General features: G+C 42.7%; 1 protein-coding gene across 1 annotated transcript in view; it reads right to left on the reverse strand.

Moving 5' to 3' along the window:
• The window catches only part of MBOAT1 (membrane bound O-acyltransferase domain containing 1), an 87,069-nt gene extending 62,069 nt beyond the window's left edge, over nucleotides 1-25,000 (reverse strand). The window contains exons 1-2 of the mRNA XM_068236965.1: nucleotides 24,677-25,000; nucleotides 6,792-6,937 (exon numbers count right to left, since the gene is read on the reverse strand). Coding sequence (XP_068093066.1) covers nucleotides 6,792-6,937; nucleotides 24,677-24,766 — 236 coding nt within the window. The 5' untranslated portion in view covers nucleotides 24,767-25,000. The remainder of the gene's footprint in view (nucleotides 1-6,791; nucleotides 6,938-24,676) is intronic.
• Between the last annotated feature and the right edge of the window lie 1,305 nt (nucleotides 25,001-26,305).

Raw genomic sequence — 26,305 nt, forward strand, 5'->3', positions numbered from 1 at the left:
ATGCTTTATTATTTTCTCTTGCACCCTTAGCACTGGGCACCTTTGTCCCCTGATGAAGCCACCAATTAAGGGGGAGTGAAACATGTTGGGTTGGTGGGGGTTTTAATGTGAGTTGAGTGTTCATATTAGTCGGGGGTACAGTGATCTGGGTGGTTTTCTATATCCAGTAACCAAGTCTAAACAACCCATTTGTACTAGACCCTGCCCTCGTGGTGTCAAATATATATGCAGCGTTTTTATAGGTACTAATAAAGGTTATGTTTTAATATTGCTATCTCGTGTCTGAGTAACACCAGAAACAAGCCTGCAGCTAATCTTGTCAGATCTGACAATTATGTCAGAAACACCTGATCTGCTGCATGCTTGTTCAGGGGCTATGCCTAAAAGTATTAGAGGCAGGGGATCAGCAGAGCTGCCAGGCAACTGGTATTGCTTAAAAAGAAGTAAATATGGCAGCCTCCATATACCTTTCACTACAGTTGTCCTTTAAATAGCGCTGACATCTTCTGCAGTGCTTTAAAGAGTACCCCATCATGTCTCTCAGAAAAAGAGCCAATTAACATATCTGAAGGTTTTTGGAATATGGGAGAAAAGCACAGATAATACACCAGTAATTTTCTGCAACCATTAATATTTTTAATTTATAAAGCGCCAACATGTTCATTGGAGCTGCACATTACATTTCCAAATTTGATGCCTTTGAAATGACGGTGTTTCTCTTAGCACATAAACACCAAGTAAGGAAGCAGAAGTAGAGTGCACGTTTTTTCCTCAACAAAAGTGCATTTTCACTAAAAGCTGTTTATATTATTCCAATTTACATTGCTTGCTCCAGAAGTTATCTGCCAGATGGATGCGGTCAAAGGTGACCGACGTCCTATGCAGCAAATATAGCATCACATCAGACCACATAAAAGCACCATAAATAATAGGGAAAAGAAAGAAGCAGTCAGACCAGAAGATATATATTACTCTTAAAGGGATACTGTAGGGGGGTCGGGGGAAAATGAGCTGAACTTACCCGGGGCTTCTAATGGTCCCCCGCAGACATCCTGTGTTGGCGCAGCCACTCCCCAATGCTCCGGCCCCGCCTCCGGTTCACTTCTGGAATTTCTGACTTTAAAGTCAGAAAACCACTGTGCCTGCGTTGCCGTGTCCTCGCTCCCGCTGATGTCACCAGGAGTGTACTGCGCAGACCCAGACCATACTGGGCCTGCGCTGTGCGCTCTTGATGACATCAGCGGGATCGAGGACACGGCAACGCAGGCGCAGTGGTTTTCTGACTTTAAAGTCAGAAATTCCAGAAGTGAACCGGAGGCGGGGCCGGAGCATCGGCAAGCGGATGCGCGGGCACAGGATGTCTGCGGGGGACCATTAGAAGCCCCGGGTAAGTTCAGCTCATTTTCCCCCCGACCCCCTACAGTATCCCTTTAAGTCTCGTGCACACACAAGACGAATGACTGCCTCAACTGAGGAACCAGCATGCGCACAATAGCCCTCAACCCCTCTCGGACAGAGATCTGCCTGGTGGACCACTTCGGCCTACTTCTAACTCAGTGTTCTCCCAGGCTCTTTTAGTCAGGTGCTGCACCCAGCTGTCATTGGCTCACCTCCTCATCTTTCTCCTATGCTATAATCAAAAATCTATTAACCCTTCGCACACTCACATGCAAATGTTCACACAATTGCATTCACAGATTCACTCATCCAGGCACAACTGTTATCCCTACAGCTAAATTAAAAGCCAGGGTTTTAGTTCACAGAAGAATGCATTCTTATGCTTAATCACCTATACTGCGCAGAAGTACCCAGGTAAACATAGGTGTCCTAACTCTGGCCCTGTAACATGCATAGTGCAGACATGCAAACACATTCATTGCATCAAACCTATCAATGGATTAGGAGCACACATCCTAACTTCCTCTCCTGGGAAAGACAGTGCATCTTACCAATCGCACAAGGGAGCTAATGTTATGTGTCCATGTGCACAATGCGCATACACCAGCATAAGCTGTCTGCATGCTGACAAACATACAGGGGAAGGGGGAGTGCACCGAATTGGACCCTAGCCACAGGGGTCAATGATAAGAATAAACATACATATATCCAGGCACATCGCCTCTAGTTAGGACATTAAATAAATTATTAGGGAAAGGGAGGTGCTGAAGGGGGTGTGGCTAGAAAACAGCAAAAATCTATTAACCCTTCGCACACTCACATGCAAATGTTCACACAATTGCCTGTGCCTGGATATATGTATGTTTATTCTTATCATTGACCCCTGTGGCTAGGGTCCAATTCGGTGCACTCCCCCTTCCCCTGTATGTTTGTCAGCATGCAGACAGCTTATGCTGGTGTATGCGCATTGTGCACATGGACACATAACATTAGCTCCCTTGTGCGATTGGTAAGATGCACTGTCTTTCCCAGGAGAGGAAGTTAGGATGTGTGCTCCTAATCCATTGATAGGTTTGATGCAATGAATGTGTTTGCATGTCTGCACTATGCATGTTACAGGGCCAGAGTTAGGACACCTATGTTTACCTGGGTACTTCTGCGCAGTATAGGTGATTAAGCATAAGAATGCATTCTTCTGTGAACTAAAACCCTGGCTTTTAATTTAGCTGTAGGGATAACAGTTGTGCCTGGATGAGTGAATCTGTGAATGCAATTGTGTGAACATTTGCATGTGAGTGTGCGAAGGGTTAATAGATTTTTGCTGTTTTCTAGCCACATCCCCTTCAGCACCTCCCTTTCCCTAATAATTTATTTAATGTCCTAACTAGAGGCGATGTGCCTGGATATATGTATGTTTATTCTTATCATTGACCCCTGTGGCTAGGGTCCAATTCGGTGCACTCCCCCTTCCCCTGTATGTTTGTCAGCATGCAGACAGCTTATGCTGGTGTATGCGCATTGTGCACATGGACACATAACATTAGCTCCCTTGTGCGATTGGTAAGATGCACTGTCTTTCCCAGGAGAGGAAGTTAGGATGTGTGCTCCTAATCCATTGATAGGTTTGATGCAATGAATGTGTTTGCATGTCTGCACTATGCATGTTACAGGGCCAGAGTTAGGACACCTATGTTTACCTGGGTACTTCTGCGCAGTATAGGTGATTAAGCATAAGAATGCATTCTTCTGTGAACTAAAACCCTGGCTTTTAATTTAGCTGTAGGGATAACAGTTGTGCCTGGATGAGTGAATCTGTGAATGCAATTGTGTGAACATTTGCATGTGAGTGTGCGAAGGGTTAATAGATTTTTGCTGTTTTCTAGCCACACCCCCTTCAGCACCTCCCTTTCCCTAATAATTTATTTAATGTCCTAACTAGAGGCGATGTGCCTGGATATATGTATGTTTATTCCTATGCTATAATCAGAGTTGCGCAAAGAAGCACCGGACTTGCATTCTCCCGTCACGACCCACCCAGCTAGTTTTTCATGCCAGCCGGCTATAAAACATTTCTGGGGAGAGCACTGTAACGGCCGAGGGCATTGCTCTCTCCACTTACCCTGCGTGTTGCAGGACATGTCACACCTGCACCGCTCTGCCCCCCACATCGGAACACATTAGTTCCCCAATGTGGAATGTGCAATGTGGATGGCTTTAACTGGTTAGGGTGGTCCTTGCCTTTAAAGGGACACTTAAGCCAGGGATAAAAAAAAAAAAAAAAACTGTTTTACTTTCCCCCTGCAGCTGTCCCGCGCCCTTGCAGTCACTCACGGAGTCTCCGATCCCCCACCGCCATCTAGTTTCATTTTCACTGACAGGCCTGGCCACAAGTATTTTTCTTCACATTCCCGTCCGCTATAGCGTCCTGCACCTGTGCAGGACGCTATTGAGAATGAGAACATGAAGAAGGATACGCATGGCCAGGCCTGCGCAGGTGCAGAAAGCCTGCCGACTCCCTGTCAGCGAAAACAAAGCTAGTTGGCGGTGGGGGACCGGAGGCTCCGTAAGTGACTGCGAGGGCGCGGGACAGCTGCAGGGGGCTGGTAGAAGCCCCAGGAAAGTAAAACTGATTTTTTTTTTATTTATTCCTGGCTGAAGTGTCCCTTTAACCTATTAACGGCAATCTGACTTATTAAAACGTATTGTTTTACCCTGTTAACGACAACAGGACGTGTTAATAAGTCGCTCGCTCCAGCCGCAGATCGGCACGTGTGCGCGCAGCTCCCGCCGCAGTTTACCGTTGGATCACCGCATTCCGTGATTGGGGAAGAGGACCGAGCGGCCCTCTACCCAATCGCAATGCCTGGAATGAATGTACGTGACCGCAAACAGCGGCCACATCCATTCATAAAACAGGGAGCCGTCACAGTGTAACCAAATGTAAAAAGTGAACCTTTCCTATTAAATGGGAATGTGTTCCCTAGCGCCATCTTGTGGCCAAAAAGTAAAATTACACATACAGGCACATACATACACATACACATACACAATATTAATAAAATAAATAACTTATACTTCCAAAGCCCCAGCCCCCCCCCCCCCTCCCCGAAAAAAAAAACCCTTGTAAAAATAAAATAAGTTAAAAAAATACATAAATAGTAATTTAGGGACTCAGCTTTTATATTTTATTAGGGAATATTACTATAACTTTACTACATAGGGCTTGTAATTATGGACCGGACAAAACTGAAAAATAGCACCTATATTTCCACATAATATATTGTCGCCATACATTGTGATAGGGACATAATTTAAACGGTTTAACAATCGGGACAATTGGGCAAACAAAATGAGTTGGTTTTAACAACAGGTTTAATCTTAAAACTATACTGGCCGAAAACTGAGAAATAATGAATTTTTCCATTATTTTCTTATTTTTCCCGTTAAAATGCATTTAGAATAAAAACCATTCTTAGCAAATGTACTACCCACAGAAAGCCTAATTGGTAGCGAAAAAAACGAGGTATAGATCATTTTGTTGTGATAAGTAGTAATAAAGTTATTAGGGAATAAAAAGGGAGGAGCACTGACAGGTGAAATTTGCTCTGGTTCGTTAGGGTAAAAACCACTTGAGGGTGAACTGGTTAAACAGGTCACCCACCAATGGTGAGCCCTTTTTGGACCGATGGAAGTGTTTTTTATTTACCACACCAAGATGGCACCACATATGACATCGATTGCGAATCCATGTACGGGTTACTTTGCTTACTGATGGTTCAGCAGTGGAACAGAGCTATGTTGGCAGATTTAGCTATCGATCACTTCAAATGGGGGGCAGAGTAACGGGGGAAAGCTGCTGATGTACAAGTGAGTTATTGCTATCCCTGCTTTTGATATTGAGCTGGGAAGTGTTTTATCTTGCAATGTACCATTATGCCTTTTATAATTTTGTGCATATTTTGTGCACATTGATGCATCTCCAGTCAGTACCCTTCTTTCCCCTTTACTTCATGCCCCATTTGACACATTGGTGGTTTCTATTGCACATCGGGATTCAGATGCAATACTTTGTGATGGATTATGTTTCCTGGCCAATCGAGCAGTAGGTTTACTGGGCAAGCGGTTCTTGCATGTGCAAGCTACCCCAGATGGTGAGCCAACTTTGGGCGTGGCAAACTCCTGGGATCACACCCATATGTCACCTTGTATTCCAGGGTCTTTGTCCACACATCACGTTGGCTAGAAGAGATGCGGATATGCATACCCCATCTTGTCCCCATATGTCTGGCGTCCCCTCCTCGCTCTGTTCCCCTACATTGGAGTATGCACGAGCAGTCATGGTAATGTGCCACCGAGAACACATGACGATGGCTCCAGTAGCCATGCTTAGACCATTTCCCTATTGGTCCAGCGGGCTGTGGTTACCATGGTGGTTGCCTTGGTAGAGCCCTGTTACAACATGATGATGCATAGGCGCACAGGCCACGCCTGGGACATAGTGATGGGCCAGATCTCGTACTGGAGATCATGTTACCATAGTAACAGGAACACAGAGTGGGGGAGAGCTTCCACTAACGACCCCAGTGGAGGGACGGAGACAGTTGGCATGGTTTTTCACAGCCAATTGTTTGGAATTGAGCACTGAGTAACAGGGGTGATGCTGTTGACATACGAGTACACATGGTTTCTTACTTTACACAGAGAGCTTGCAACTAATTATGGTATACAGTTTGGTATCTGCTTGCTACATGTGTCAAACATTTACAGACTAAGCAGCAAGGTTTTATGACAGATTGTTTGCATGCATAGTAACGAGGTGGGTGGATCCCTATTACCATGGGTGGCAGTGTATCGCATGGTGTATTTATAGAGGTGCACAACCTGTATTGCTGTAGGTCTGCACTGTTCTTAGGAAGGGGATTCTGCGCGGCCCCAAAACAATTGTTAACTTATAGTGTTTGACACAGGAATTGAAGAATGAAAATACGCTTTTGCTCTTTGAGAAGCTGGTGTGCTAACCAATCCTTCAGACTCCCACATCAGAACAGAGCATGCCCTTAGCCTGCAGGCTTATGACATGCCCACATCCCAGCCATATTGCATGAGGGATCAGGTACTGATCCCTGACAGGTGACTTGCCTCATGCGTGTGTATGAGGCTTTAGCATGGACATACTGTATATGTTAATAAAGGACAGGCAAGGTGTTCTGCCATCTCTTCAAGTATGCAAAATCAGTATCAGATAATAACTAGATTATTGATCAGGGAACAAATTGCAGCAGATCTGACATATATTAAGTACACTTCTTTAAATGAAGACCTAAAAATACAGCCATTTTATGCACAGTAAGTAAATATGCAAATGTACACCAATATTTGTGTTCACTACTTACCATCCAAAGCAAAACACTGCAAGATAGGCACCAATAAGTGTGGCAAAGACATGGCGAACAGTAGGGTGTGCATGACTTGCGCTCAAGTAGGTACGGAACCACACAGCAACAACAAGGGCAAATAACTGGCATGCCACAAAGTTGACCTGCAATAGAACAATAAACACATTTCATGTTTTTATTCAGGAACCTTAATGACTCATTAACTATATTAACTAATGACAAAATAAACATCTCCCACATCTGAAAGTTTTGCTGGTTAAGGAGAGATGAGATCTCATTTTCTGCTGTAGCAAAATTAATTCCAGCTTTATAATGAAAAACAAATTACTAAGCTTTATAAAAAGTGTTCCTTTGTTGTGCTTCCCTTAAAGGTAACCTTTAGGCTAGGTTTCCGCTTGTGCCAGCAACCGTGTCCCACATGGACGCCAGCACTTGTGCAAATACGAGTTTGCATCCAATCCTTCAGCCGTGCCAACGCTAAACCTCATCTCCCGGCTTTGGGAAAAAAAAACTCCTTTCAGTGGTGTCAGATGACCGCACTTAGCTTCCTTATCCAATGGGTAGCAAGGTTTCTCTTCTGGCAGATCTGCCATTGGTTTAATTAAGTCATATGACAGAAGACTTAAAAAACAAAAAAACAAAAAAAAGACCTAAACTTTTCTACAGGGGTAAAGGGAAACACAGAAAAACCCACTTCCAAGCACAATCGCAAATTCGTTTGTGCTTCCAAAACCTTTTTCTACTCAACGCAATTGCTACGCTCACCGTCGGGAGTGAAACACAATCGCTGCAGTAATGGTGCAGCACTACGATTGTGCTCGGGAAAAATCCAAACGAGCTAATGGAAAAAGTGCACCATGGTTTGTTCAAGCTGACCGCGGCTAGTGGAAAAGGGCCCAAGATAACAGGCTGTCTGATTCTCCATTATCTGCTAGTAATAAATCATTGTAAGCAGGCAGGATCCGGCTGAGGAGGGTGTCAGCGATATCAGGGTGGATGTGTCCACCGATTCACCCAGTTTTTGTAAGACCGAAGTCTCAGTTTACCGGAGAGAAAACTGCTTATACAACACGATTTACTGGAGAGAAAGCCGCTTATACAGCACCTCCTACTGCATCATCACCTACACGAGGTAGAGAAGAACTAGAAGGAAGCAGCAACCAGTCTCTCCCTGTGAGCACAGATCACCTGACCTCTCTCACAAATTCTCATAATGATAAGAATCTGCTGAGCTGCAGTGCAGCATAGGGAGTAGCTGGAGAGTGAGACCTGCTTTACAGCTGGGAACACCAACTGTTGAAAGAGGGATCCCTGAGTCACAATTTTCCCAAAGAATATAACTTTAGAAAGGCTGCATCAAATATGAGATTTGTATTGCTGGGTACACACTATGAGATTTTATGGTCGATTTACTGTCAGATCAATTATTTCCAACATGTCCGATTTGCTTTCCAATCGATTTCCGACCATTTTTCGATCGATTTCCTATTAAAGTTTATGGAAATTGATTGGAAAATGCTCGGAAATCGATCGGAAAGAAAATCAGACATGTTGGAAATAATTGATCTGTCAGTAAATCGACCATACAATATAGTGTGTACCCAGCATAAGACTGATGGCGCAGTCTCCTACTCAACTTTACCGTCACAGATTTTTAATTGTTAGCAAAATAAGCCATGTTAGGGTTTTGCACTGGCTGGGAGCCTGTGCAAACATGGGTATGGTTGTAAATAACAGCAATTCACTTTTTTTTTTAATAGATATACATATACACAGTGCTAGATACTGGTTGTTTGGCAGTTGGAAACAGCTGTGATTTCCTACATTGCAGCAAGGCTCACAGACAGAAAACGGTCAGGACCTAGGTCCTGACATCACACTGTGGGAGGGGTTTCACCACAATATCAGCCATATAGACCCTTCATTCAAGAAAAGGTAAAGATTTCTCATGGGGAAGGGGGTATCAGCTACTAATTAGGATAAAGTTCAACCCTTGTTTACAGTTCTTCTTTAAATACTATTGAAGTGTTTCCTGGCATTTTTGTTTGTTTTTAATCCAGTAATGAGATCTGTTCATTTAGTGTCCTAATGACATGTCAGAGACTGGAAAATCTCACAGATGTGACACAGAGTCATAAAAAGCATACATCGCCTCTAACCCTATCCAAACAAAACTACAAAATCTGTTTTTAGATTGATTTACTTTTAAATGGCCTACAGTAGACTGCACATTAAATTAAAAAAAAAAAAAAAATATAAATACATACACATATATACATATACATATATACATACAAACATACACATACACACATACATACATACATACATACATACATACATACATATACATATGTTTTGTTGTATTTAGAGATGTTAACTGCTGCTAGCTTTACAATTATAATTAAACAGCATAATCACTATTAGTTAACACATATTACATTTAGAAAAACAAAAAAGTTTGCTTTCTTAAAACAGAAAGAATTTGCGATAATTCAGGTTGGAGTGAGCCTGAGATGTCTCCCAGTGCATCACTGCTGAATATATGTAAACTAACCATTGTAGCCTTAAAAGCTAAACACACCCTAATGATTATTGAAATGCCCTTTAATTCATTAACACTTTGAAGTTTTTTTTTTTGTTTTTTGTTTTTGCGATTTTGTTTTGAAAGTAGAATTTTATAGTTTTAAAAAATGTAGTCTGGCAATTCTGGTAACAAGTTGAAAGTTGGCAGAAGCAGGAGCTGAAAGTTGTAATTTTTATTAGAAGTTTCGCAGTCTCTTCTTCTTTACAGTGTGGGTTAAACTCCAGCTTGCTTGGCACATGCCTGCTCATCCCTCTCCAGCGCATACAGCAGGATTCTTTGCAGCCCGCTCCCTAGCAACTGATCTCGCTGTTCATTACCCAACCTCAAAATATGGCAGATGTGAAGCCACATAAGAGTCAAACAGGATGAGGAAAGCAGAAACGTGGTGCTTTTACGTTCTGTTTGTGGTTTGTGGCAACCAGAGAAAGAAAACGGTCAATCTGGCTTTCTTTAAATGAATGAAACAGAAATAGCCAAAGATTGAAGACAGAACACTGCTTTATTCACATCAACTAGAAAAGTTACAAATGTGTAACAGAGTTAGAACAAGAGGAGTTTAGCACTGAAGCACACCCAACTCTGGACTCAAAGCAGTGCATTGACCATGTCTCGCTGGATATATTGTCCCTCTTAAATCTCACACTAAATACCTTCATTGTTAAATTCCATATAGTGCATCAGTTATGAATCATGTGACATCAGTAAAATGTTACATGTTCATTTGTACACAAAGCTACACTTACAGACACAACTGTAACCTGAGTGACCATCAACAGGCAACAAACTCCTCAGGGGTTATTAGAGATCTTAGCACTGGTTTATCACAACAGACAAGTTTCCAACAATATATCATGAATCATTTACATTTTATAATCTACTGTGCAATATTCAATAAACATTAATGCATATTTCTCATATGGAAAGACTACATACACACCTACATTTCTCACCACTTCAAATACTTAACCGCTTAAGCTCTGAGTGTATTTTTACCTTATGGACCAGAGCAATTTTCACATTTCAGCGCTCCTCCCAATCATTTGCCAATAACATTACCACTACTTTTCACAACAAAATGATCTGTATCTTGTTTTTTCTGCCACTAATTAGGCTTTTTTTGGGTGGTACCTTTTGCTAAGAATTATTTTTTTCTAATGCATTTTAATAGGAATATTAAGAAAAAAAATTTAAAAAAATCATTATTTCTCAGTTTTCAGCCATTACAGTTTTAAAATAATACTTGCTTCCATAATTAAAACCCACGTATTTTATTTGCCCATTTGTCCTGGTTATTACACCATTTAAATTATCTTGCTATCACAATGTATGGCGCCAACATTTTATTTGGAAATAAAGGTGCAGGTTTTCATTTTGGCGTCTGTCACTATTTACAAGCCCATAATTTAAAAAAATAACAGTAATATACCCTCCTGACATACATGTAAAAAAAAAGTTCAGTCCCTAAGGTAAGTATTTATGTCATTTTGTTTTTTTTACTTTATTTTATAATTTTTTCTAAATGCAAAAGTTTTATTTGGGCATTTATGGGAGAGAGTGGGAGGTAAGGGGTTAATTTTAAATTATGTGCAGGTCTCTTTATTAAAGTAAATGATTGTAGGTGTAATTTTACTTTTTGGCCACAAGATGTCCTCAGTTATTCGCTTCCTGCGCATGCTTTTAGTACACAAACAGGAACTAATGCGTGTAAGTGTAACTTACAGTGTTTACAAATGACCGCAGGCATCTAATTGATGTGCGATCATGGACACGGGGAACTAGAAAAATGAATGGGAACTGCATTCCCATTCATTGATCTCCGGGCTAACATGTAGCAGTAAGAACTAGTGCGTGAGCACCTGAGAGCATGCACAGCGGCGATTGTAGTAGAGTTACGAATATCTACTCCCCTGAGGCTTAGATGAAGTTTTTTAGGGGAGTAGATATACTGTACTGTAAACATTAAGTGGTTAACCACTTAACGACCGCCTAACGCCGATAGGCGTCGGCGGGTCGTTAGTGGTATAGTATGGAAACGGCCGCTCGATCGAGCGGCCTTTCCATGCCAGTTCACGGAGACTGTCTCCGTGAACAGTGTGCGAGCCGCCGATCGCGGCTCGCACGCATAATGTAAACATCCGGGGAAGACGTAGATCGGCGATCCCCGGCCTCTGATTGGCCGGGGATCGCCGGCATCTGATAGGCAGAAGCCTATCCTATCAGGCGCAGGACGGAACTCCGTCCTGCGCCGCTCACAGGGTAAGGGAGAGGGAGGGAAAGCCGGGGAGGGCGGAAAGCGCTCCGGAGGGTAGCCAGCGGCGATCAGACCCCCCCAGCAGGACATCCCCCAGTGGGGAAAAAAGGGGGGGGGGGGAAGTCTGATCGCCCTGGCTATTTCCTGATCGGTGCTGCGGGCTGGAGAGTCCACGCAGCACCGATCAGAAGAAAATACCCTGGTCCTTAAGTGGTTAAAGTGGAACTAAACTCAGAACTTCCTTTCTGCTCTAAAAGATTAGCCGCAGCTAATAACCTTTATAAGAAAAAAAAAATATTCATTACAAATTTATGGAAAGCCTAAAAAAACCCTGAAGTTTTACTTGGTTTTACTTCTACAGAAGGCACTGAAATCATTAAGCCTCAGTGTTTATTTTATAGGAAGAGCAGCCTCGGCAGAGCTCCTGCAGTCTTTTCACAGTGGCTGATAAGAACTAATTAAACAGGTTTACCTGCTTTACGGCTCTTTCACATCAGAGCTTGCGTTGGAGAATGCTCAAAGCATACGTTTTGTTGTATGTGTTTTAATGCGTTTTGATATGCGTTGCACTGCAGTGAGTGTGCGTTTTTAATCCGTTTTCAATGCGTTACAGCACATAGGAAAACGCAGGTAATTTTTTTTTCTTTTAGTTTTCAACTTTCTACATTGTTCCTCTGTTGCATTCTGGGACTGATTGCCTGCGTTAACGGATTAAAAACGCACATAGTGTGCGGTTTACATTGACTAACATTGTAACGCATAAAGCTAGCGTTGGCCAAAAAACTGCGCCTGGGTGCAGTGTAACGCAACACACAAAAAGGCTGCGTTATATGTGAAAGCTAAAATAAAAGTCTATGGACTTTCATTTCACCTTGGGTAACGCAAACTTTACCCGTTGCATTGAAACGCAGAAAATCTGCCCTAATGTGAAAGAGCCCTAAACCTCCTTGGCAGAAGTCCCGAGTTAGGGTCGGGGCGGAAAACCGCAACTAAGAGCGGTAATCCTAACCTCTGCTCAGGGTAGCAGCCGGAGGCTGTGTGCAGAGTATAGCACGCAGCGGGCCTTTCTACATGCCTCCCAGGGGATCCCGACGTCGGCCGTCATTGGTCTTCCTCTCCTCAGGGGCTCTGCTTCCCCCTGGTGAGATCGCCGGCTGTCATGACGACAGCCGGCAATTTCACTTTAGAGTTGCAGTGCCACCCGGAGGATGAAGGCATAACTGCAGTGCTGGGGCCAGGGAGGTGAGCGATTGCTGGGCTGCTGCAGATCTCTCTGGCAGCATGATTTTTTCCAGGTTTTAGGGTCTGAAAGGCTGCAAGAAAAATTTGCATCGCTTTTAGACCCTAAAATCCGGAAAGAATCATACCGCCAAGGGGGTTAAACACAGAACACAGAGAAGTTAATTTTTTCCGCAACTATATGTAGAATAAAGCATTTTCATTGGGTGCTGTGCAAGAGTTTGGGTCCACTTAAAGATTAAAATCAGGGCATTAGATAAAAATAACTAGAGGAACTTATTATAAAGTTAAACTGAAAATACACAGTTTCTGTTGCATGCCTACTTCCTAAATTTAGTGGTGATGGAAGGTCAAGCAAAAATGGACCTTTTCACATAATGAGTTCCCTAAACATTACATTGAATCCTCCATGGAACTGCTGAATTGAAACGATCAGCAGTTCAGGTTTCAGATTAGCTCTAATATATTCATTGGAAATGTTCATAAAGGATGATAATTTTTCACTCAAACCTACAAATCACTAGCACTGACACAAGACAACTGGCATTACAGAAAAGGGAATATACAGTAGGTGTTGGTCTCCATTATCCACTCATGTCACGTTTCCGTCACAGTGAATTGACACATTGAAAGCGACACTGGTACATATAGTATTAAGTCCTACTAATCATTTGTTTGAAGTACATTTCTATTTTTTTTGCACAGCAAGTGTTAAAAATGGCTGTTATCTGTGCAGATGAGGAAGAGAATAGCAAGTTGAATTCCCCTACTCTTCTGAAAATTAAACAGGAACCAAAACACTTATCAAGGTGAGCAAACAATCACTGATAAGCAGAGAGTCACCGCAGTCTCAATTGTCCTTTTGTTAGGAGCTGAATGAACCAGGTTTTAATTCACACTAACATTTGCTGTGCACATTTCACTGTCAAAATATAAACCATCAGAATAATAGGAGACACCAGGCTAGTTCTATATAATGTTGCTACTATACATACTATTCATTATCTAAAGCTTATTCTCGGTTCAGTCTTGCTTTAAATGCCTAACAAACGGTCATAAAAACATCTGTACGCTCCCAACAACCACCACCAGAAGCCGTCAGTTCTTATGACAAGTATCTGTCAAAAGCTTCACAATTGCCTGCTTATGGTGGTCTGAGAGAATCTTTTCCTGTCACCTGTCAAACATGTGGCAGCCGCCTGTACTTGTGTTCCAATACAAGTCTGTCACAGCAGTTCCCCAGCAGAAACATACGGTAGATGCTAAACGCGGCATTCAAGAACAGCAGCAAATCGCTGCAGCTAACAAACACCTGAACAGTTTCTAAGTTTTCCTTCGTTCAAGAAATATAGAGTAATCCTTCACAGGACTGCTGTCTCATCTGTACTAAATACTTCCTTGAAAGTAAATAAGCGCAGCCGAGAGCATGACTAAGAGTTACTGGTACAAACTGTAGCCTAGTTTTTTTTCTAAAAGCAAATAGTCACTTTCAGGTCATAAACAGTAAGCCTTTCCTTTACATTCCAAGATCCTTACATCAGTACGCACCAGGTGCCGAGGTAAACAATAGTCATGATTTACATGCACAGGCTTTACTGGCATTTCCAGCGCCAGGTACTACAAGTATGATACAAGATGCAGAGTCGGGACGAGGTCCTCCAGCACCCAAGGCTGTGACACCAAAGTGCGCCCCTCCATCTTTACCACCCCATCCATCACACACTGATTGCTATTAGAGTAATTGTTTTTCAAAGCGTTGACAAAATATATTCACAGACAATAGTTCTTTTGGCTAAGGCCTCTTATCCACGGGCATCTGACCTGCGCACTTGTTGGGCAGTTAAGCCTCCAGACTGCCGTCCACATGCGCAGAAGGGCTGCAATTACATGCAGCCAAATGGTAGCATTAGGTTTGAAAACCTAATGAAACGTGGTGGCATTACCCAGCAGCCGAAAACAGTTTTATGACGTGACTGAAGATGGCAACCATCATGCTTAGATGCAACTCCATGGGGCCCCCCTCCTCCCCAGTGCTGAGCGTTGGCCAGTGAACACAGGAGCAGCTGACAGGCAGTGAATTCACCGCCTTTAGCTGCCCATGGAAATATATATATATATATATATATATATCCTACTAATATAATAAATGGGAAAGTTCGGATGTTTGGATGTTTGTTACTCGATCACGCAAAAACGGCTGAACGGATTTGAATGAAATTTGGCCACCATGAGCTTGCTGGGTAGCATGTCCCTCTCGGTGTTACAAGCCCTACTGCATAGAGCCAAATTAATCTATGCCATGCACTGATAAGGATCAAACAATCCAAAACAGTCTGTATGCATGCTGGATTATTATGGCTCTGTACAATTTAACAAGCTGACACATCATTGCATTCCAGCGGTTCTGGAGGTGTGTTTAGCTTCTAAGGGTAACAATGGTTAATTAGCACATTTTCAGCAGTGATGCACTGGGAGACATCTCAAGCTCACTCCAACCTGAATTATCGCAAATTCTTTCTGTTTTAAGAAAGCAAACTTTTGTTTTTCTTACACTGTTAATGGTAGGGTTCTCAAACTTTGCACAGTTGGTCGTTGGGTGACTAGGGTTATTATTCAGAAAAGTGGGTAGAGCCTACAAAAAACAATCAAAAATTACCTATTGATTTTTCAGGGGAATATTTCATTGCTGCCATTCTTGCACTGTTAATGGCACAAGCCTCAAACCTGGTACAGTTGATCATTGCGTGACTGGGGTTTAAATTTATATAAGGGGGTGGAGCCCCAAACAGCCAATCTGATGTGTTTCATTTTAATGCAGGTTATTGATGCCAAAGACCGCAAAGCTCACAAACTTGGTCATTGAGTAATTGAGTAATTGTGTGTTAGGGTTAGGAAAAGTGGGTGCAGCCAACACCAGTCAAATACATAATCGGGCAATGCTGGGTCATCAGTAGGCGGGGACAAATACAAATTTTACTGAGAAAATGTAAACTGCAGCAATTCTTACACTATTAATGGTAGGGTTCTCAAACTTTGCACAGTTGGTCACTGGGTGACTGAGATAAATATTCAGAAAAGTGGGTGGAGTCTACAAAAGCCAATCAAAATCCACCTATTAATCTTTAAGGGGAATATTTAATTGATGCCATTCTTGCACTGTTAATGGCACAAGCCTCTTGCACAGTTAATCACCTGTACCTGGTACAGTTGGCCATTGGGTGATTGGGGTTCAAACTCAGAAAAGGGGTGGAGCCACAGCCAATCAGATTTATTTTATTTCAATGCAAATTATTGATGCCAAAGACCTCAAAGCTCACAAACTTGGTCATTAAGTAATTTTGTGTTTTGGTTAGAAAAAGTGGGCGGAGCTAGCACCAGCCAAATACATACCTGGGCAATGCCGAGTCTTCAGTGGGTGGAGACAAACACAAATTTCACTGGGAAAATGTAAACTGCAGCCATTCTTACACTATTAATTGTGGGGTTCTAAAACTTTGCACAGTTGGTCACTGGGTGACTGGGATTAATATTCAGAAAAGTGGGTGGAGCCTACAAAAACCAATCACAATTCACCTATTGATTTTCAAGGCAAATATTTAATTGCTGCCATTTTTGCACTGTTAATGGCACAAGCCTCAAACCTGATACAGTTGATCATTGGGTGACTGGGGTTAAATATTTAGAAAAGGGGTGGGGCTACAAACAGCGAATCAGATGTGTTTCATTTCAATGAAAATTATTCATGCCAAAGACCACAAATCTCACAAACTTGGTCATTGACTATTGACAATTGTGTGTTAGGGTTAGAAAAAATGGCCACAGCCAACAGCAGCCAAATACATACCAGGGAAACATCAGGACATCAGTGGGTGGAGAAAAATAAAAATTTAACTGCCAGAATGTAAACTGCAGCCATTCTTACACTGTCTGTCAATGGCAGGGTTCTTAAACTTTGCACAGTGGGTGACTGGGATTAATATTCAGAAAAGTAGGTGGAGCCACAGCCAATTATTGATGCCAAAGACCGCAAAGCTCACAAACTAGGTAATTGTGTGTTAGGATTAGAAAAAGTGGACAGAGCTAACACTAGCCAATTACATACCCGGGCAACGCCGGGCGACCAGCTAGTGTATGTATATGATAGAGAGAATATAAAATATATATATATATATATATATATATATATATATATATATATATATATATATATATATATATATATATATATATATATATATATATATATATATATATATATATATATATATATATATATATATATATATATATATATATATATATATATATATACATACACACACACACACATACATACACACACAACAGCTTGCAGACATGGCATCATACCCTTTCTGTATAAATTTGGAACACAATGTTTGGCTGGCTTTTACATAATCATCATCACTAGTGCAAATACGCCTGAATACACAAAACAGGTAGAATGAGACGTTCCAAAGGGATACCCTTTGTGACCAATTTGGGAAAAAATACTATGCTTATAAAAAATTCCATACGCAGATTTTGGCCCCTATTAAGTACAGACAAGGATCTTGGGCCTTTATTTAAGGAAGAGCCGATTTTTTCCATCAGGAGAGGCAAGACTATCCAAGATAGAATCAAGCACACTGACACCGCCCCCAAGAGAAAATAAATTCTTACAGGAAAGACAGGGACATATCCATGTTTAAACTGCAACGTATGTAACGGCATCATAAAAGGTGAAGCTATCTGCCACCCACACAATGGGCGCAGAATTGCTATTAAAGGGCGGCATTATTGTTCCACACCATGGGCCATATATGGGCTTAAGTGCCCATGTGGGCTCATGTATGTGGGGGAGACTACCAGGCCAGTTAGAACACGCGTACAGGAGCATAAGAGGGCGATCAGCAAGTATGCTGAAGGAAAAAGAAAGAATTACGACACCTCAGTTGCGAGGCACTTTGGAGTGGCAGGCCATGGGGTGTCGCAGTTGAGGTGGTGTGTATTGGAGTCATTGAATCCTCAATACAGGAGGTAGCCTAGAAAAAATTTTGAAACAAAAATAGGCAAGATGGATACATGAGATGGATGTGGTTACCCAGAGAGGTATGAATGAAAGATTGCCTTTGAAATGTTTCTTATAAACAATATTTTATAAACGATTATTTGTACATCACGTCTAGCATTGAGGTGCTATGACAAGTGCAATGCTTTGGGCTTGATTCGCAGGGGGTGCCGGCTGTTGGCGCGGCCGTTTGCACGTGGTCATGGGTTTCCTCGTGCGGTTGGGCATTTTTGCACGCGGTCACGGATTTTCGCGTGGGTTCGTTGCCGTTTTCGCGCGGGGGTTCGCGTTTGTGCACGGGGTTCGCAGGGGGTTAGCGGCCGTGCTGGCAGTTGGCGCTTTTTGTGAATCAGGCCCTTTGTACTTTTACACTGTTACAATTTTATGCAGTTGTATTTCTATGCGGTTGATGCTTATACGTTATTGTTTATGTATTCTTTTTTAGGTGGGTCAGTGGCAGTCCATTGTTGGAAGTGCCTCAAGCACGGTGAGTTATTCAATACTAATTTTTGGTAGCCGAAAAGGAGTGCCATATGACCTGGTATTAATTGAGTGGTTTTAATGCACATGTTGGACTATGGACAATGGGTTGTTTGTATGTTCATTCGCTGTTTAACACCTGAGGAAGAATGTAATATTCGTAACATGTAGTGTACTTGTTCATCCAATACAGCAAAATCATTGCAGCCAGTGGTGTGCCGTCTCTTATTGCTAATAGGGTGTTTTTAAACCACTACTGCAGCCAAAGAGATCAGCAGGACTGACAAACAGCTGGCATTGTTTAAAAGGAAACATCCATATCCCTCACAGTTAATGTTCCCTTAAACGTGAAGCAAATAAATTACTAGTTCATGCATATTTCTATGGTCATTTCTTGTAATTTTATGCAGCTGGAAAATGGACCAATCAAATAGAGCCCATTGTAGGATTTGACTGGTACATTTTTAAATTGCATACTTTTGCAGGAAATTACCATAATTATTATTTGGATTGGTAAGCCATTGCGAGTCAAAAGATTGATTTATCTTTTGACTCGCAATGGCGAGGACTGAACCTCCCTAATTTATGGTCCTGTTAACCTGTGGCCAAATTTGCTCATTTTACTAGCTGGTTGCCACTGACGATATAACTCTTTGGGTTCAACCTCAATTGGAATCAGTAGCTCTGTATAATCTTCGGTCAATCGTTTTTTGGGTACAAAAAATTCCTGTCCCCATCACAACCCATAAAAACAAAGTTCTTACATCTACTTTGCACTTTTGACTTCACAAATTTAAGCAACCAAACCAACACTTAGGCCTGGAACCCACTGAAATCCGCAAAACGCAACCGCTAGCGTTTTGTCTGAGCTGTTTGCAAGCGGATTCATGCACGTTTTCGGTCGCGTTTTGCAACAGTGTATTTTTTTGCTCAGCGGTTGTGTAGCGTTTTGCGTTTCGCGTTTTTATCCTGATAGGTCCTGTGAATTATTTTTAATTTTGTTACAGTGTGCTGAACCGCAAAACGCTAGCAAAACCGCTCAGTTTAGGTTTTGCTGAGCGTTTCTGCTAGCGTTTCAATACTTTACATTGAAGCGCTAACGCTCCCAAAATGCTGCAGGTCCTGCGTTTGCGTTTCTGGGAAACGCAAACGCTCCTGTGGAAGTTGCCCCATCCATTAACATCAGCTGAGTGTTTTGGCAAAACGCTAGCGTATCGCAGCGCTGCCAAAATGCTCAAAAAGATGCTCTTGTGGGTTCCAGCCCTTACGATTATTTTAGAAGATCCCTATATTGAGGAATCCGGACTTCCTTCCTGTCTTTCATAATCCTGAGGCATTCTACTGGTGGCTAGACAATGGATATACTATTGCTAATAAATTAGGTGGGTAATTTGTTTATTCCTTTCACTATACTAAAATGTAATCAGGGCCATGGAGACAGTACAAAAATCATCCAACTCCGACTTCTCAGTTTATGAAGCCATCGACTCCAGGTACCCAAAATTGCTCCGACTCCTTATTCTAATACTTACCAGGGCTATGGATTTGGTACAAAAATCATCCGACTGACTCCTCAGTTTATAAAACCACCGACTCCAAATCCGACTCCAGCTACCCAAAATTGCTCCAACTCAGACTCCTCAACTCCGACTCCACAGCCCTGAATTTAATAGGAATATTCCTGATACAAAGGGGTTTACCTTCCGATCAGACATTTTATTGTCAATGAGCAGATTGGTAAACAAGATTCCACCCGCTACCCTTGTGAATTTTTGTCTATTGAGAGTCCTAGAGCAAAGGGTGCAATTTCAATATTAAACAAGTATTTGACTACTTATTTGTCCTCCTTTAAAACATGCTTATGCTTGCATAGGAAATCAGAACTAGGAGCGGCGCGGTCAGAAAAACAGTGGCTCAAAACATTACAGCAAATTAAAAAAAAAAAAAAAAGTCTTCTAGGGTGTATTAAGGAGACCCCTGTAAAACTTTTTTTACGCTGGTATACCTCACCCTGGAAACATAAGATACATCTTACTCACCAGATTGTTTTTATAATTGTGGGTCAAGTGGTGACTTAGTTCATATATTTTGGCATTGTAGAGACGTTCAAAGATTTTGGACAGCGATCTGGGATTTATTTAAAGAGGAGCTGTCAGTCAGAGATGTTGGCAAACCGTTCGCCAGCGAATCTCTATGGGCCGCTACTACTTCCGGGTCACCATGACCCGTAGTAGTACCGCTGCGCTGGGCCGGCGGTGCACGTCTTTGATCGCGTGCCTGTTGCCGGGCACTCTCTGCGCATAAGCGTGACATCACGCACATGTGCAGAAAGTGATTTTTCTACAGTTAAAATAGAGAAAATCCTTAGCATTTCCCCATTTTAAGTGGGGCTATTTTGAAGCCAATCCTAATGTCATTTCCTCCCTTACTCTTCTCTGCCTGATTTGCCGGCCCTTCACTATAGAAAGTGCATTGTCTCAGCATGAGAAATATTGGCCTATCAGAGCGGAAAAGAGGTGTGGGAGGGGAAAACAGGAGGGGAAGAGGCTTCAGCCAATCAGGCTGCATTAGTTAAGTCTGAGGGGAAGTAGAGAAGCAGAAAAGGACAACCCAGCATGCCCTGCAACTTCCTTTTTGTGTATCAAATTGTGTGTGTACCAAATAAGAGTCAGGAAAACTGGGGTATGATCATTTATCAACAAGAAAAGTAATAGTGATTTTAACTTTTGGATTGTCTGGTTAGCATCCTCATTACTTGTTTACCAGATAAACATAAATAATTGATTTTTGATTTTATGCCAGACAGTTACACTTGGTAAAGTTGGTCCATAATATACCAGGTACCTTTCCTCATTTTCTGCTCAATTGGCAAGAGTGGTCTGACTATAAACGGCCTACCCCGGAACTTAAATTTGGGTTTCCATTCACCTAGTTGGACAGTTCAAGTAGATTACTTGGGTTTTTTCTGTGATGTTCATGGTCCCTTTAAATTCCATTCTTCTTTCCTTTATCACTAAATTCTGCTTTCCCCCGTATTATACAAACCATTTTTGTATTATCCAATTTTTATTCCCTGACTGGCTGGTTTGCATGGATGATCCCCTGTGTGAATGTCAGATGCAGGTTGGCTGAATTGAACATCAGTGTGTGTTTTGTGTAAACTCCTCCCCTTATCACCCATAGGCGGTAGTAGGAGCGGAGCTGGGAGAAAGTATCAGCCAGTCTTTCCTGAGGAACACAAAAAAGTGCCCTGACCACCTCTTCCCTGTGCTCCACAGGAGGAAGCAGAGCGAGGAGGTGGAAAGGGAGTCAGCTTCAAGTGTGAAAATTGTATTAGTAATTGAAGAGTCCCCTGTTCACCTTTATGAACAATCAAAAAGTCAGGAGGAGTGAATTACGGTTTTAACAGAGGTGCTGCTAAGGTTTTTGCGGCTCTTCACACAGTCAGATGCTCCTTCTCCCATAATAATAGGTAAGCAAAGGTGTGTCTTCCTGACCCCCCCCCCCCCTGCACCCCCAATATAGGTAGCCAAAGTGTCCCCAGCAGTATAGATAGGCACCTCCAGTATAGGGGTCTAGAGACTAGTGCATTCGTACAGTGCATGCGCAAGTCCAGGCACACGCATGTGCAGTACAGATGTGGCCATCTTCGGAAGCACTCAGGGACACTAGTACTTCTGAATGCTGTACAAAAAATACTGAAAACACAGCCGGTCCCAGAACTTCAACAGGGGAGAGAGGGAGAGAGCTGAACCAACAGTATGGACCAAGGACCAGGACTATGGTATCCAGAGTCTTCCCTCTAAGTATCTAACTCCAGGCCTAGAGGACCAGATTCATGCCAGTGTTTAGGATGGACTGAGAAAGAGAGGAATGTGTTTTACCTGATGGACCACACATTTCCTGATTCAGACCCATTAATTAATTTGAGCTGTACTAAAAATATGTAAGGATCTTGGCCCTCGAAGGACCATTTTGACATCCCTGATCTAATCTGAAGAGAGTTTCCTCAAAGTGGACCCACGGTGTAAAGCATAAAACCCATAATAATATCACCACAAGCAGCTAAAGTTACAGTATAACAGAGTAGCAGGAAAAGAGTTCTACAAACTGACCACTTGCGCCATAAAATCCAGGTTTTGTTTGTTACCCAAATTCCCTTTCTGAAAAACTGCCATGACAGTTTCTGCTTTTGCAAATACTAATAAGAAATGGGTGGGAGGAGTTTGATGGGTGGCCTGAAGGGTACTCTGCTTCTACTGTTGCCACTGAGCCAGCCTGTCTGAGTGATGAGATGTGAAGAAATAAGTAGTGCAGTGCCAGCCACAGCATTCTAATGCTTCCATAATGCTTCCCTGCTGTTTAATAAAGTAGTCAGCCATTGATACATGGAAAAATAGTCATAGTAAGTGTCATTCTGACTCTTTTCCACTTTGGAATTTAGTCCACTTTGAGGACCCACTCACATAATTCGAGCAGTTATCACATAGCCACATTCTGCAGCACCATAGGAGTCCCTTGAGTTCAATTTCAGCATCTCAATATGGAAGAGAAAAAAAAGACACTAGTGTGAATTATCCAATATACTGAATGAGGAAGCAATCCACTGCAATACTCGGTACCTTGTCACATGGACAGGGCCCGGCACACCCATGACATTAAGTGAGGCATCTTCCTTAAGTCCGGGGGCGGAGCCAGACAGAATCAGGAAGTGCTTCCACCCATCTGGGCATGGGGGGGCAGTTAGGAGAGCTGGAGGGGGTAGCAGCCCCCCAACCTTAACCTTGGTCCCCCCCCCCCGTCCGCGCTCCCCCTCCAGCTATTAGCGCAGTGTGTGTGTGTGTGTGTGTGTGTGTGTGTGTGTGTGTGTGTGTGTGTAAGGAATGACTCACCTCTTGTCCTGCAATTATGATTACCCATTATCACTATCTCACAAATGCCACCCTCCCCCCCCCCCCCCCCACCCCACTTTCATTGCATTTGGGAATCTCCAGCGTTTGTTGGGAATCCCAAAATCACCAGATTGAGTTCCAGGCCTTATTGTCCAATAAAAAAAAGCCTCATGTCACATCTAGAGAGTGCGTAAGAGTCCTAAAGCTTGTTCAGTAAATGGGCACAATTTTCATCTTACAGCAAAAATCACTCCAATATCTGAAAAAAAAATGGCAAAATTCCTTTTCATAATCTGTAGCTCATGCTCAGCAAATTATTGAATCTTCATAGTGCTGGATAAAAGATCTCATTGTCTATGTGTAGAATGTGTGCACACAGCAAGTTCTGTAAATTTCTTACAGACAGAGAAACGATATAAGTCAGCCAACAGCTGGAGGTCACATTCAAGGAGCTGAAACCCTGCCAGTTTATTAAGGGAAATAAATATAAACATGTGCACACATAAATGAGAGTAAATATACATGCAATCTTTACAGTAAATAAGAAAAAAATAGACTGGGCCAATATAACAGCAGATCAGAACATGATCTACCAGTCTCGACTACGAGGCATCTATTTTATGAGAAGAACAGCGTGCACGTTGTTTACTAAAACAATCTCCACAGTGCCGTTGTCTATAAAGGTGCCCATTTTAGCCTCCTTTCCCACTAGGTGTTGTGCGGTCAGTCCTTATGGACTGCACCTAGGGTGCGACAAGCAAGGCAACATAAAAGTCTATTGACCTTTGTGTTACCTTTCACATTTAGGGCTCATTCACACTTCAAGAACACCTCCTGGAACATCCAATCGCACGAGACAAGCAATTTCCCATCAGGTGAATAGGAACTAGCACTGATAATATGTATCATATAACAACTTCCCATTCAAGTAACGCATGCATGAAATCGGGTTCCTGCACATGTGAGCTAGTGAGAAGGGCCATAATGGTACCATTTTTCAGATGTGATCTTTTGACACAATTTGCATCATCGCAAGTAATCAAAAGGTAATTATCAATTATTCCCATAAATGGGTCCATTAGGGCATTTTCTCTCTTCTGATTCAATTGTAAAAAATCCAACATTCAGATCATTTTTTTTGTTCCAGACCACCATAGAATCATTTAACACAGATTTTTGACACACACCGCAGTTTTAGGATTGTAAAATCACATGGAAAGGTTGCATCTGATTAAAAAATGGTTCAATTTATGGGCACATCTGTGTCGTACTAGATAGGTATAAACAGAACTAGATGAATATGTGGTAGTAGGCACACAGATTGAATGAGGAAGTTCCTTGTGCCGTGCACCTGACTCCACTCACCTGCTCCAGGGGCATGTGCAGGAGCTCGCTGACAGGCAGCAGCACGGTGGACCCCGTGGTGCGGGGGAACGTGTTAGATGATGCCATCATTCCTCCAGCATCCTTGTGACAAGCGCTGGCCGCCTGGGTACACACCGCTACTACAGCTGGGCTCCGGGCGCCCGGTACATGTGTACTCACTACACGGCCACACGCCCAGGAAACCAAACAGATGGTATCTGTGGCAGCAGCGATAAGAGCCCGGCCCACTCCGCGCACTCGGGCCGCCCAATTACAAGTAGTTGGAGGGTTTCGGGTGGGGCCGCTCACACACACTAGTTGCTGCTCTCCGACCTGCTATGTGATCAGAGAGAACAGACAGGGCGAGAGAGAACTGGGAGATGGAGCTGAACTGGTTTGTTCAGTGTAATGAGGAATGACGGGGCTCATGAATAGGAGAGAACTACACTGACAAGTCGAAAACAGGGCTATTAGGCGTTTATACTGGTGGAAGAGGCATGTTACATTCCAGGAGCCTGGCTTACTAAGGCATGGCTTCTGGGCAGGGCATTAGAAAGTGATCTTGTTAATTTAAAGGGATTTATTAAAAGAAAATCCCTAAACTGCTTTTCACAAAACTGTAAAGTAGTAAAAACAGTGTAACTGAACAGTGTACCTGCAGAACGTCCCTGATTTACAAACAACCTGGGTATGTTTCATTCATGTGACAAAGTTGTCTCCATGTACAAGCAGTGGCGTACCTAGGGCATTTGGCACCCGGTGCTGGGTATTAAAAGACAACCCCCCCCCCCCCCCCAAAAAAAATGTTTTTAAAAAATGGGCGTGGCTACAACCTGCGGTGTGCGCGGTGAAAAATGGGCGTGCTCATGACCAGATGAGGGCGGAGCTAACTGTAATTTAAAGAGACTCTGTAACAAATTTTTCAGCCTTAGTTCTTCTATCCTATAAGTTCCTATGCCTGTTCTAATCTGCTCTGGCTTACTGCAGTCTTTCCTAACTGCACTGTCTCTGTAATAAATCAATGTATCTTTCCTCTGTCCTGTTTGTCGGGCTAAGGATTGATTGTGTGGAATGTGCAGGGCTGCTTGTGATTGGTAGAAGCGATACACACCCTCTGCAGGCCCACTGCATACTGTGAATGACTCACACACTATGCTTAGCTGAGCCTATTAGAAGCTGGTTAGTTTGTTTGTAAACACTGCCTAAAACTGTTAATTACAAGCCAGGATTGCAGCAGAGAGTGGCAGAAACAGCACAGAGGGGCACAGGAGAAAATAATGAATAGAATGGTATGCTTTTTATTGTAAGAATATTAGAGTACAGATTGTCTTTAAAGTATTAGCTAGTATAGTTGCCCCCAGTATAGCTAGTATAGTTTCCCCCAGTATAGCTAGTATAGTTGCCCCCAGTATAACTAGCTAGTATAGTTGCCCCCAGTATAGCTAGCTAGTTTAGTTGCCCCTAGTTTAGTTTCCCCCAGTATAGCTAGTTTAGTTGCCCCCAGTATAGCTAGTTTAGTTGCCCCCAGTATAGCTAGTTTAGTTGCCCCCAGTATAGTTGCCCCGTATGGGGGAAGCTTGAAAGGAGGGGTGGCGGGGAGGGGGCCAGACCCCCCACCTCCCTCGCCTG

This window comes from Hyperolius riggenbachi, chromosome 5 (genome assembly GCF_040937935.1).
Source record: "Hyperolius riggenbachi isolate aHypRig1 chromosome 5, aHypRig1.pri, whole genome shotgun sequence".
Lineage (NCBI taxonomy): Eukaryota > Metazoa > Chordata > Amphibia > Anura > Hyperoliidae > Hyperolius > Hyperolius riggenbachi.